This window comes from Rhinichthys klamathensis, unplaced genomic scaffold (assembly GCF_029890125.1).
Source record: "Rhinichthys klamathensis goyatoka isolate OS25496 unplaced genomic scaffold, OSU_Roscu_1.1 h1tg000191l_1, whole genome shotgun sequence".
Classification (NCBI taxonomy): domain Eukaryota; kingdom Metazoa; phylum Chordata; class Actinopteri; order Cypriniformes; family Leuciscidae; genus Rhinichthys; species Rhinichthys klamathensis.
In genome coordinates this window covers 1005321-1019815 of record NW_026606717.1, presented here as the reverse complement: position 1 = coordinate 1019815, position 14495 = coordinate 1005321, and the positions used below count along the sequence as shown (strand labels likewise).

At 43.0% G+C, this 14495-nt stretch overlaps 1 protein-coding gene across 8 annotated transcripts in view; it reads left to right on the top strand.

Moving 5' to 3' along the window:
- nrxn2a (neurexin 2a) overlaps positions 1-14495 on the top strand; it is a 452348-nt gene that overhangs the window by 130067 nt on the left and 307786 nt on the right. For all 8 annotated transcript variants that reach the window (XM_056262003.1, XM_056262002.1, XM_056262001.1 and 5 more), the window contains exon 5: positions 14252-14266. In XM_056262003.1, the coding sequence (XP_056117978.1) occupies positions 14252-14266 (15 nt within the window). The remainder of the gene's footprint in view (positions 1-14251; positions 14267-14495) is intronic.

The following is a 14495-nucleotide window of genomic DNA, read 5'->3' as shown; positions in this document are numbered from 1 at the left end:
ATAAAGGGAACACAGCAAAAGTTTAGGATCATACTGCTGTGGTATCGTGGTAAAGATTAATTTTAACCACTGATTCACATGCTTGTCCTTGGGCAGTGAAAAAAAACTGGCTTTACCTTCACATTTTAGAGCACAGCGTCTTCTCGACATGATTCTATCCAGCATCCACAGGAATCAGCTGCCGGTTTGAGGTTCAAGTTTTCCCTCGTGTCTGTGCGGGCAATATGCTAATGTTTCGTCTTAACGTCATGACGAAACGGCTTATGACTCGTTTGAAAAACGATTCATTTCATTGACTCGGAGTCGACTCTTTACTTTTGAAAGACAATAACTATATACGGTGCACTTTCAGATTTAAAACTTTGCAGGATGTTTTCATTCACTTAGAGCTATGTTACACACTACATGAAAGGTCATTTTCAAAAATCTATAATAGGGGCACTTTAAGTACTAGTACTTATTCATTAGCTACTAGTGCTTATTTTTTAGGTACTAGTGCATATTCGTTAGATACTGGTGCTTATTCTTTAGGTACTAGTACCTTTTTAAAGATACCAGTACTTATTCATTAGGTACTAGTTCTTATTTATTAGATACTAGAACTTATTCCAATAGTGTGTGGTATTTAATTATTCCTAACTTAAGAAAAAAATAGAACTATTGCTTATTTTTTTAGTTACTAGTAACATTTTAGATCAAAGATATCCTTACCTTAATAGATACTAGTACTGTTTAAATTATCAGTATGCAAATAATATGTTGAATATTAATGAACCAACAACATATCAAAGAGAGATGACACAGGAAACAGACTGAATTGGACAAGGCAGTTTTTATAATAACGATATAATAATAGCCTACCTTTTTAATGGTATTAGAGTAAAAAACAATATAATGAATAGGCCTATGTAATAAAGTGCATATATACTCTTATTTTGACATGACTCTCATTCTCAGACACAGATTAATATTCTGAATTTTTGATTGTAAGGAATTATGAATGCTCTCCAAAAATCCCAATCTCTGGGTATTGGATTTACTTAACTGGTGTTTGAATTTTATTTTTGGAAGTTAAGTATTTATTATAGCCTACTGTACATTAAAAACAATAAATGTCACATTAAACGTATATCTTTCCTTGCGTTCATGCTAACCAATTAGCTATATAAACCAACAAAGCCAGTTACTTAAGAAAAATCTATCTTCTAAAGCCTTAGTTTAGCCTGCATTACCATATGAACTCTGATTGGATAGCTGAGAGTATACTCATGTTTATGTAATGATCTGTTAAATGAAGATATCTCTTAATATTTTCTTACTAGTTCCTTTGAGGTTGAAGATATCTGCCAATTAATAGATACTAGTAGCTATTCTGTTTTGATATCATCTATTAATTTATGACTAGTAATTATTCCAATATTGACTATCTTTTTTAATTACTTAGGGCTGGACAGTAATTCAATATCAATATATATCGCGATATTTTTTTTCTTCAATAACGGTGATATGATTTTTAAACACATTTTCGATATTCCAATATACTAGATATATTGATATATATCAATATACAATATACTAGATCAATATAAAACTAAAGAATAGTTACTAGTCACTATAGAAATAAGTACTAGTATCTAATAATAAGGACTAGTAATTAATGAATAAGTACTAGTATCTAATAAGTACTAGTACCAATTTTATAGGCACTAGAATCTAATTAAGTACTAGTGTCTATTTAATACGTACTAGTATCTAATGAATGAGTACCGGTCTCAAAAAAAAAAAAAGAACTAGCATCTAATGAATAACTACTGGTATCTTTTAAAAAGGTACTAGTATCTAAAGAATAGGCACTAGTACCTAAAGAATAAGCACTAGTACTTAATGGAATAGATACTAGTATCTAAAAAATAAGTACTAGTAGCATGAAAATAGATACTAGTAGGTTTTAAGGATTAAATGTCAGAACGGCTTGCCATATAGCTTCTCTATTAGTAGAGAGAGGGTGCCATGTAGAATTGATTCACACACAATCGCTCTCTCACTAATGCATTCATATAAATGTAATCTTTGCTACTTTATCTGTATCTGATTTTGAACGAACAGAAATCTGTGAGAAACATAACGACCCAAAGACAAAATAACTCCTAAAAATAAGCTGTTGCGTAGGAGCAATAGCCTTGTGGGCAACGCTGTGTCATATGTCATAGCTGTGCACAAGGCAACCCGCGTTCGAGTCTCAGCTCGAGGTTCAGACTTATTTGTTCATTAATGACATCATTAGCGACTAGTTGAGGTTGACTAGATTTTAATCACATAAATGTCGACTTAAAAAAATATTGATGACCCGCCGCCCCCCCCCACTCTACACACACAAACGTCTCGGTTACGGATGTAACCCTCGTTCCCTGAGTAGGGAACGGAGACGTTACGTCGGATGACGGAGAATGGGGGTTTCGCCAGAAAGCCTATCATCTTCGAGTATTAAAAAACGAGCCTATGGCAATGAAATGCCATGGGTCTGCGGAATTTGCATAATGTATCTCCGCCCCACCGCATGGGTATTTAAGGAGAGACACCTGCAACAGCAGATCATGTCTTCGCTGAGGAGCCGAGACTGAACTCAGGCGTCTGCCCAGCGGTACAGCGGAAGTGGCAGGGAGACGTAACGTCTCCGTTCCCTACTCAGGGAATGAGGGTTACATCCGTAACCGAGACGTTCCCTTTCGTAGTCACTCCGAGTTACGTCGGATGACGGAGAATGGGGGTCCCCGTGTAATCACGCCACCTTCACAGCTGTCTTCCAGTGCCCTGCGAAGTCTGACCTCCCTGTCGTGATATAGGCACGGACGAAGGAGTCCTACTTAACACAGGAATACCAAGGTACACTGGGAAGCATATCTCAGGGGAGAAATGCCACAGCATGCCTACCCATAGGGAGGACTTAAGAATACACATATGGCCGAGGGGGCTTCATATGGAGGAACACTGGAGTGACCAGCCCGTGGGGTGGCAACTTTCAACTCCAGGAGTGGAAAGGTGGCTTGCCGAGGGAAAGACACATGCTCAAAGAGGCTTACAGTGGAAATACAGATGTGGGGGTTACTCAGAGGAGGAACCATGCACACGGAGGCACCTAGCCGACGCACAGGCAATAGACACTGGCGCCAGCGTCAACAGTGCTGGAGGAACTCAGGGCTTCAGAGAGGAAGGCTACCTGAGGAAATATCGCACGTATCCAGTCCGTGGATTGGAATGGCGAGCAAGCGAGACACCTAACAGCTCCCATGTTAGCTTGAAAAAGACAGTACATGGGCGGAGACTGGCTCCACTCGGAGATTGTAAAATCTGGCGAATGTGTTGGGTGTCGCCCAGCCTGCAGCTCTGCAGATGTCTGTTATGCTGGTATGCCAAAGCAATGGCGTCCACTATCCAGTGGGATAACCTTTGCTTGGAGAGAGCCTTTCCCTTCAGCTTCCCACCATAACAGACAAAGAGCTGGTCTGAGGTCCTGAAACACTGCGTCCTGTCTACGTAAGCACGGAGGGCGCGTACTGGACAGAGCAGTGCCAAGGCTGGGTCTGCCTCCTCCAGGGGCAGCGCTTGCAGGTTCACCACCTGGTCCCGGAAGGGAGTGGTGGGAACCTTGGGCACATGTCCAGGCCGGGGTCTCAGGATCACGTGAGAGCAGGCCGGCCCGAATTCCAGGCACGCTTCGTCAACGGAGAGTGCGTGCAGATCCCCCAACCTCTTGATGGAGGCCAGTGCAACCAGGAGCGCTGTCTTCATTGACAGGAACTTAATCTCCACTGATTGCAGAGGCTCAAAGGGAGCCCTCTGCAGGGCATATAAGACCACTGAGAGGTCCCAAGAGGGTACGAGAGGAGGGCGAGGAGGATTCAGTCTCCTCGCTCCTCTCAGGAACCTGATGATCAGGTTGTGCTTTCCCAGAGACTTACCTTCAACTGCATCGTGATAAGCGGCGATAGCGGCCACATACACCTTCAGGGTGGAGGGAGACAGCCTTCACTCCAGCCCGTCTTGCAGAAAGGAAAGCATGACACCAATCGAGCATCTCCTGGGGTCTTCTCGCCGAGAAGAGCACCAGTTGACGAAGAGGTTCCACTTCAACGCGTAGACGTGTCTCGTGGACAACGCTCTAGCGGAAGCAATGGTAGCCGCCACCGCAGGTGGCAGGGTACTCAAACCTGCCTCGTCCCGTCCAGGAGCCACACGTGGAGTCTCCAAAGATCGGGACGAGGGTGCCATAGGGTGCCCCGTCTCTGAGAAAGGAGGTCCTTCCTCAGAGGAATTGGCCAAGGAGGTGCTGTCGCGAGGAGAATCAGTTCGGAGAACCAGGTCTTGGTGGGCCAGTATGGGGCGACCAATATGACCTGCTCCTCGTCCTCCTTGATCTTGCACAGAGTCCGTGCGAGAAGGCTCACTGGGGGAAACGCATATTTGCGTAGGCCCTGCGGCCAGCTGTGCGCCAGTGCCTCTGCAGAGCCTCGCGCACATCAACCAGGTTAGCCAGAGGTGTCTGACCACCTATGTGGACATCACCTGACTCAGGGAGCGTGCGGTCACCTACGTCGCTCGGAGAGCAAGGTCGGTGATGGCAGGCAGCTCAAGGATGAGCCCTGAATCAGCCCTACCCTCGTGCATGTCATTGAACACCCAGGAGGATGGCAATAACACGCAGTGAGGTGGCAGCCTGCCCCGCAGCTCTATAGGTCCCCGCCACCGGAGTAGACAAGAACCTACAGGCATTGGAGGGGTGCTTAAGAGTCGCCACACCAGGTGGAGGCGCTGTGGGGACACATAAGTGTTGCCACAGAACACTCCACAGGGGGAACCCCAGTGCACCCTAGGCCGCGGCCTCTGCAAGGGCAGAGAAGGCGGAAGAGGCCACTGAGCAGTCGCGAAAAGTCAAGGAGACTTCCACGATCTCATGATCTCTTCATGCACGTCCGGGTAGAATGGATTTGGGTTCGCCACCCCCAAAATATACCCCCCATATATATAATATGGATACCGCCGTCACACCAACACCGGAGAGTTCGCTCGTCTCGAAGATATGTAGTCACTGAGAAAACTCAGGATTTGGCTTGTGGAGTGAAGAGATGCTCTTGGCTCCGAAGCGAAAACATGATCTGCTGTTGCAGGTGTCTCTCCTTAAATACCCACGCGGTGGGGCGGAGATACATTATGCAAATTCCGCAGACCCATGGCATTTCATTGCCATAGGCTCGTTTTTTAATACTCGAAGATGATAGGCTTTCTGGCGAAACCCCCATTCTCCGTCATCCGACGTAACTCGGAGTGACTACGAAAGGGAACTATTTCCACACCACAGCAAACCTAGCCTAATATACTGTATGTAAAAAGTTCTTAAGAAATTATTGAAGTAAACCAGTAAACTATCAGTGATTAAAATAATAAAGAAGCTAATTACAAAGAAAAATACAAGCAATATGACAAATAAACACAATTGAACAAATAAGACACCAATTACATTGTGCTTTAGGTTTTTCAGGTGGATCTAGTCTAGTATTAAAGTAAAATAGTTTTATTAGGCTGCTGTCACTTCAAGACCTAAAGCACTAAAACAGCACCTAAAGGGTTTAAATTACACATCAGTTTTTTATATAATAATGGTAATTACGTCAGTTCATGATCATCAGATTAACTGTCATGAAATCATGGAACTTGTACGTTGGTGGAGAGATTGTGTTCCCTTTTGAAAGTGAACTTGCGCTGCATCCCCTAGAGGGTGCTATGGGGAATGCCTTAGGCGTGACCGGTGTCTGAAGCATGAGTCTAAAAACGACAATGAACTTGACATTGGCAGCCTATGACGTCACCACTGGTGCAACTGTGAGTATAAAAGAGCACCTGTGAAATGTCATCCTCTTTCTTGTCTTCATGAGACCGTCTGTTTGAGCTTGTGTCTAAATAGCCAAACTATGGCCATCACTAGCACTATGAATTTTAGGAAGTGTGTTCATCCGTGTCAGTGTTTCCTGACACCTGATGACACACATGATATGTGCGTTATGTGCCTGGATGAGGAGCATGCACGCTCCGTTCTTGAGGGGGCTATTTGCGTGCATTGCGAGCACTTTTCCATGAGGAAGCTTCACTCTCGTTTGTCCCTTTTCTCGAGGGAATCGGGACAGCCATCTGTACCTTGTGGTTCAGGACCTGCTACAGCGGAGGCAAGTAGGAGACTGAAATCGTGGGGCTCACAGGTGGAGTTCACCGATGAATTCGAGAAAGGTATGAATATCTCTCATTCGTCGGCGGCTGGAGCACAGTCCGCCTGCCCCACATATGATAAGCTGTTGGACGTTGTCTCTCGCACCACAGAAAGATTAGATCTGCTGTGGAAGCACGAGAAGCGTGTGCTCCCTCGCAGCCACCTTGATGAGCGCTTCCTGTTGGGACATAACCGTCCAGCTCATACAAGTCTTCCCTTTCTTCCAGATCTTCATACTGAGGTGCGGAGAACTTGAGGAAAGGCATATTTTGCTCACATCCATCGTTTACAGGCAAACTATGCTAATGTGGAGGGGATGCAGGAATATGGTTTTGCGCTGATGCCTCTGATTGAATAGACGCTAGCCAGCTATCTCTCGGTAGGTGAGGCATCTGCTTTAAAGACGCAGTCTCTGCCAACTAAGCCGCTGCGTGTTACATCATGTCTCAATGCAGAGCATGTGCGGCAGCGGGTCAGGCTGGGGTGGCTTTGCACACAATGGCTGTGCTGCAAGCTTTTCAGGCTGACCTGCTGAAGGACCTGGACCAGGGCCAGGGGCTCCCCCCTGAGGCGGTGGAGGAGCTGCGCCGTACCACAGATTTGGCTCTTCGTGCCACCAAACAGACTGCTGCCGTGATCGGTCGATCCATGGCAGCAATTGTGGCTATGGAGAGACATTTCTGGGTAAACCTGGCCAACATCATGGAGAAGGAGATAAACTTTATCCTCGATGCGCTGGTTTCACCTTTCAAGCTTTTTGGCACATCCGTTGAGACTGTGGTCAGGAAGAGAAGGCGCACTCCGCGGCTTTTAAGACCCTTATACTGCTCCAGTCCAGGTCTACGCCTCACGCCACAAAAGGGGCTGGCCCGTCCCAGTCTGAGGACGAGATGAGACAAGAAGGCGAGTGCCAGAGGGAGAAGAAAAGATCTCAGGGAAGTGATCCAGAGTAATCACTCTGAGCGTTCCAGGGTCCCAGAGGCTAAATAACGTCTGCAAACTAACATGAACACAACTATTTTATTAACAAACATTAACAAAGGCTATTGCTCTCTGTTAGTTAATGCATTAACAAATGAGACCTTGTTGTAAAGTGTTACAAAAAAATCTATTGCCTAACAAAAAAAAAAATCAATTAAATACCTAAATAATGCAAACAAGTCAATGGATAATATTGGGCTGCATATAAAGAAACATAATGCATGTGCCATGGATAAATAAAATGGAATCGCACGGACAATAAGGATATTATTTTAATCAAACCATATTGTTTTGATGTACATGATACGAGAACAAAAAAGTGATCGTTATTAATAACGCATCAATGTTTTTGAAAAAAATTAAACCTTTTTAATATTACAGTAATGGTAAATAGTAAATGGAAATGGACTGCATTTATATAGCGCTTTCACAGACCCAATGGCCACCAAAGCGCTTTACATTTTTGCCTCACATTCACCCATTCATACACCCATTCATACACCGACGGCGGTGTCGTCGGGAGCAGCTGGGGTTAGGTGTCTTGCTCATGGACACCTCGACACTTGATCAGGTGGAACCGGGGATTGAACCACCAACCTTCCGGTTTGTAGACAACCTACATGAACCACTGAGCCACTGCCGCCCCTCGATAATAGTACACATCTTTAATATTGGGCCTACTCAAATTCATATTCATTTGAAACATTGAAGCTCTAGGCTCTCATTGAGCCTTCTTAGTTAATGCTTTCTATGAAGCGTGTTATGCCCTCTCGCTCTGAGTAGAATTTTTGCTCAGGTTTTTGCTTCCTCAGAGCTCATGCTCTAATAGTGCTGTCAGGTAGTTAGGCTCTCCGTGAGCCTCCCTGAGTTTAATTTATAGGAGAATTTTTTGGGCATCCGCTTCCTAGAGCTCCGCTCCGATAGCATCAAGTAGTTGACTTCATAAGCCTCCTTGGTAAGCTGCTCTGGGTGTAGGACGTTGCTAGGCCTCCTCTCACTTTAAAGAGTTGTCATGTTCAGGCCTCCATCCGCAGAGCTCCACCACACAGTGGTGCTGAGTTGTCAGGCTTTTGAGCCTCCTTGGCCACAGCCCTTAGGACTATGGGTCTCCTCTCGCTATAGAGATTTATTTTAGCCTCCGCTCTTTGAGCTTCACATGCATATGGTTTGAGTTTATTAGGCTCCATCGAGCCTCCTCTGGAAGTTGTTTTTAGCTGTTGCTTAGGTCTGGAGCGTTGTTTGGCTTCTTTTTCGCGTTATGATAATCTTCCTTTTTAGTAGGCAGTGTTGTGAAGTTGTTAGGCTCCCTTTGAGCCTCCTTGGCTTCTGCTTTTATAGATACTGCTCCTCAGAGCTCCGCCTGGGGCAGCATCGAGTTGTTAGGCACACTACATGCCTCCTTGATAGGGGTTTGACGGGGTATCAATGCTGAGTTGTTAGGCAGGTTGTTGAGGCTCCTCAGCTGCTTTTTTGATAAGCGTTGCAAGGCCTTCTCTTTTCTAAGAGAATTGTACATTTTAGGCCTTTCCCCCGTAGTTCCCCCCCTTTATGCAATTCCGAGTTGTAGGCTCTCTCTTAGCCTCCTTGGAGCTGCCCTGAGTATAGAATGTAGTTAGGCCTTCTCTCGTCTCTCGTTAGGCCTCTGTTCTCGGAGCCAGAACTCGGCAGTAACACGGAGTCGTAGGCTCCTTTCATCCTTTGGTGCATCTGGGTTCGGAGTTTTAACCATTGTTTGGTCGCTCCCCTGAGCTCCATTCAACAAATATATTAGTTTCAAGTTGCTAGGCCTTCTTTAGGCCTCCCTGGCAGACATTGGATGTAGCTAGGCCTTCTCTCGCTATAGAGAGTCTTTCTATTAGAGGCCTCTGCTCCTCTGGGCTCTGCTTATTATTATGTCAGGCTGCTAGCCCTGTTATGTGGCTTCTTTGACAGGCGTATGACGTAGTGTATTCGTCATATGAGCTCAGCCATGGGCTAAGTGGTTAGGCTCTCTGTGAGTCTCCTTGGATACTGCGAGCATTGTTAGGCCTCCTCTCGCTAGGGAGAGTTATCTTCTGAGGTCTCCGCTCCCTTGAGCTCCACTATGGCAGCATTTGCAAATTGTAGGCTCTCTGTGAGCCTCCTTGCAAGATGTGCTGAGTGTGGGGCGTAGTTAGGTCTCCTCTCGATTTAGAGAGTTGCCGTGCTGAGGCCTCCGCTCCTAGAGCCCGGCCAGGCAGTTTGCTAAGTTGTTAGGCTCTATATGAGCCTCCTTGGCCACTGCAAGCGTTGTTAAGCTGCCTCTCGCTAGAGAGAGTTATCTTTATTGAGGCCTCCGCTCCCCAGAGGTCCGCTAGAATAGCAATTACAGGTTGTATGCTCTCTGTGAGACTCCTTGTAAGATATCCTGAGCGTGAGGCGTCGTTAGGTCTCCTCTCGATTTAGAGAGTCTTCATGCTGAGGACTCTTTGTGAGCCTCCCTGGCTGCTGCGAGATATTTATTTTAAGGTAGGGTAGTATGCTAGGTTGTTAGGCTCTCTGCGAGCCTCCTTGGCTACTTACCTCAGTGTGGAGTTTTGCTAGTCCTCTCATTATGAGAGTTGTTGTATTAAAGTGTTAGTGTTCACTCTTCAGGGCTGCCTGAACCAAAGTCCGAAATGTTATGCTCTCTGGGAGCCTCCTTGGACGCTGGCCTAAATATGATCGTAGTTAGGCTTCCTCTCTTTAGAGTCATCCTGTTGAGGCCTCCGTTCTTGAGAAGCTCCGGTCTATGATTGTGTTGCTGGTGTGCACCTTCGCGATGAGGACTTCTTTCGTCGTTTGAGTTAGCTCAGCCAATAGGGCACTCATCAATTCAGCATGGTGGCATGGGTATTCTGTTCCCCATAGCACCATCTAGGGGACGCAGCACGAATTCCCTTTCGAAAGGGAATGTCTCAGGTTACACATGCTACCATGGTTCCATGAGAAGAGGAACGAGACGCTGTGTCCCTTTGCCATGCTTCCGGTATTCCTGGACACACCTCTTTCAGACAAGAAGTGGATTACGTATTTCACAGATGCCCTTTTATACTTACGGTAACACAAGTGGTGACAATCACTAACAAGTGGCTGAAGGAATGGGATGAATATAAAAATAATAAACTAAATAGGGCTGGGCAATATGGCCAAAAAATCATATCTCTGTATTTTTTGGTTAAATGGCGATATATGATATATATCTCGGTACTTTCTACGTTTTTCTATTTGGATAAAGAAAATCTGTATTTATTTAAAAAAATGTTATTTCACATTCTGCCCAATGATATCCTACAAACAATGTTGATATTGCAGGTTATGGAAACAAATATAGTAAATGTAATGTAGGCTATGCAATATATTATGTGCAAAAAGCTTTTGTTTTTAAATTGACTAAAGGCTAAACTAAAAATTAAAATAAAAACAAAAACAAAAGCACAAACTAATTATATTAGCCTGCATTTGATTACCCCATTATAATGGCCACTTTCATAAAAAAATTCCACATATGGCACATTTATTGTCTCCAACAACAAATATTTTAGCAATATGTTTATTTTAGTCAGAATTATTGCACTACTATTCTATTGTGCTCCGTCTGTTTGGCGCACATGCGCGCGGGCACTCGTTCACGGAAGCTTGAATTTTAGCGGAGATTCACTTGCAGAAGCTCGTCCTCTCCTGACAGTGAAATGGACATATTTGTTTGACTTCTTACTTTTACAGATGGAGAATATACATGTGAAATGTAAGTTAAGCACTGATGAAAGCACCACATCTCAAACGCATTAAACAGCGCAAGTATTTATCTGTCAGTCAGCAACAGTATCTGTCAGAGCATCTGACAGAGCATCTGACTGTTACGTCCGATTGGGAATCGAACCCGGGTCTCCTGCGTAGCAGGGCAAAGCACTACCTTGGTGCCACAATGTGGTGTATTCGACTCAGAATGCAGAGGCAGAGACAAGAACTTAGTTCAAGGGCTTTACTTGACAAGCAGGGCAAAAGTATCCAACAAGAAATGGCAAAACAAAAAGTAAAAATCCAGGCAAAGTTCAGAGTCCACTATCTCAGTCAGAATCAGTGAAAAATCCAAAAGCAGGAGGCAAACTCATAATCCAAAAAACAGGCATGTACAGGTTGGTAACAAACAAAAATACTCTGAATAAACTCACAGACAGATATAGTCAAACAAGACTGCACCAGTGTCAACTCAAGACTGAGCAAATAACTCAAGAAAACAAGGGGTTTAAATAGGCAGCTTAACAAGGTTCAGGTGAACCTAATAAATCAATAATGAGAACATGTGGCAGGCAAAAAACAACAACAAAAGAACACTGAGGACCTCACATGGCCAAAAAAAAGAACAACAGCCACATAATTCATGACACTGGCAGGACAAGCTGCTTTAAACTTGTTAACTATATCTTACCAGTTATTTTGAAGCCCTTAATATAAGCTTGTGTCATGTTTAGGACAAATTGTACTATGTAGCTACTTTCACTGCAGCAGCTCACACTGCGACCTCCGCTATTTTTTTTAGATGTGCTCATATCAAACTACTGTATCGATATAAACGGTATTGCCTCATTCCATATCGTTTAAAAAAAAAAAAATCGATATATTGTACAAACTAGAGGTCGACCGATTCATCGGTTTTGCCAATATATCGGTACCGATAGTTGATTGGTGGAACTATCGTTATCGGCAAAAATCCACACCGATAGTTTTTCCGGGTTGCGTCCGTTGCTGAAGCGGCTGAGAAGTGTGCGCGGTCATTACACAGCACGAGAGCGCTGAGAAGAGACTGCTGGCATTATACAGAGCGAGAGCGGCCTCTAGAGGACAAATAACAAACTATCACTGGCTGAGTTGTTTACGTTAAAGAGATACTCCACTTTTTTTGGAAATAGGCTCATTTTACAACTCCCCCAGAGTTAAACTGTTGAGTTTTACCGTTTTTGAATCCATTCAGCCGATCTCCGGTTCTGGCGGTACCACTTTTAGCATAGCTTAGCATACATCATTGAAGTGGACAAGACCATTAGCATTTCTAAAAAAAAGAGTTTCGATAATTTTCCTATTTAAAACTTGACTCTTCTGTAGTTACAGCGTGCACTAAGACCGACGGAAAATGTAAAGTTGCGATTTTCTAGGCTGATATGGCTAGGAACTATACTCTCATTCCTGCGTAATAATCAAGAAACTTCAATGCCGTACCATGAGAGCAGCAGGCGTAATGATATGACGCAGCGCCTGAAAATAGTTCTGTTGTGTTGACGGAAGGTAGCCTATTTTCAGGCGCTGCGTTGCGAATTATTTAATTCATTTAATTATTAGTTTTGTGGTGGGGCCAGTGAAAATTGAATCATTGAATTAACTGAATAGAATCGATACCCAGACGTAATCTTTATACTGTATAAAGGCCCGGTTTCACAGACAGGGCTTAGATTAAGCCAGGATTAGGCCTTAGTTCAGTTAGGACATTTAATTAGTTTTTATAAATATGCATTAGAAAAAAACAAAAACATTTCTGGGGTGCATCTTGAGACAAAAACAAAACAAAAACAATTTTAAGATAAGCAGTGCAAGTTGCTTTCAGTTAAGACAGCTCACACATGCATTTTAGTCTGGGACTAAGCTTGAGCCTTGTCTGTAAAACCATTTAATAGGTTTTGACTTTTTTTTTTTAAAGACACCATTATGAAGCACAGAACAATTCATGAAACCATAATAGAAAAAAGTATTACACACCAAGAAATTATTTTTTATGTTTTGGCAAACCAAAATTGTATTCGAGTGCGTAACAAAACATGAAACGTGACAACGTAATAATGTGTTGAATTGATCATCCCTGACCTGACAATCTTGTCCTCAGTTCAACTTTTCAGTTGAAATCTACCACCGTTGACCCTTGTCTGAAATCTGAATGCATGTTAGTGTGGTTGTAATGTTCATTTGTTATCCAAATAGCTTTTACAAAAATGATGATATTGAGATTTTAATTTGAATAGATTTTGAATATGACCTTGTGACATTTTAAAACAAACTTACAAAACCATTGCTGGAGAGAAAACACAGTAGTGCAATTAAACTTTAGTCTCCACTTCTCTTGGTTTCCCAATTAAACCCAAATTTACGACTTGCCATAAAAGGTTGTAATGGGATCAATATTTATGTGTTCAATTGACAAAATCAGACTTGCAACTATTTGTATGTTTTTGTCTTTTTGTATGTTTTCTTTTGGCTGAATTCTTTTGACGTTCTGGTTGATATCATTTATGATCACAGTGCACTAGAGAAGACATTTTTTAGGCATACTTTTTCTCTGAATTTATAAAATATTGGTTATTTATAAAATATTGGTTATACACTTGGAGTTTTTGATTAAGACATAAAGCGTTTTTACTCTGTGAGGTTTCCTGGAGCCGCCTGCACCTAGCACTACTAACATTCAGAATTTAATGAATTTCCTAATGATTTTTAATGAATTTAATGAATTAGAACTGCTTTGGCTGCCAGTGAAAATATAGTGCTTTTGTATTCATAATTTGCAAACAGAGCAAAATTAATTCTTTCAATGTGAGTAATGTGCTATGCAAATAAGAACTTATACTGTAGGCATTCTGTCATTGGGCAAAACTGTAATATACTGTAAATGTATATGTTTTTCTTCATTTTTGGCGCGATGAATAGGGCTTTTGATTAAATTTCCTTAATTTGAACTCGACCCATTCATTTTCCTTTGTGCTCTCCCCATTACAGTTCAGGGTTTTTTTTCTCTCCTCATTTTAAGATGCCATTTTGTGTGCCAATCAGTGTGCAAGCCAGTTCAAATAAGTCTCGATTGGATTCATTGCGTGTCTTGAGATATCAGCGATTTTACTTTCTGTAAGGACCAAAAATTTAACTAGATAAGAGATTGAGCTGAGCTTTTGTTTTCTGCATCTATAATATTTTAACCAAGTTCAGGAATGGTGCCTCTGACTTTGTACTTTTTACTTTTTTTCACAGGTGATCTGGAATCAGGTAAGAATCCTTTTCTTCCTCTCAATTTTCATAATACATACTCATCCCTCATCCCCTGAGAGAGCACATGGCTGCTGAAAGCTTTGATATGCACATTCTCTCTTCATAGTCGCAGGGGCCTAGATGTGGTGTTCAGCATGTATCCGTTCAAGATACGAGCAAGTTTCACAAGCAATTTTGATTTGAGGCAGTATAAAAACATGTGGCCCAACATTAACATTTGGACTAT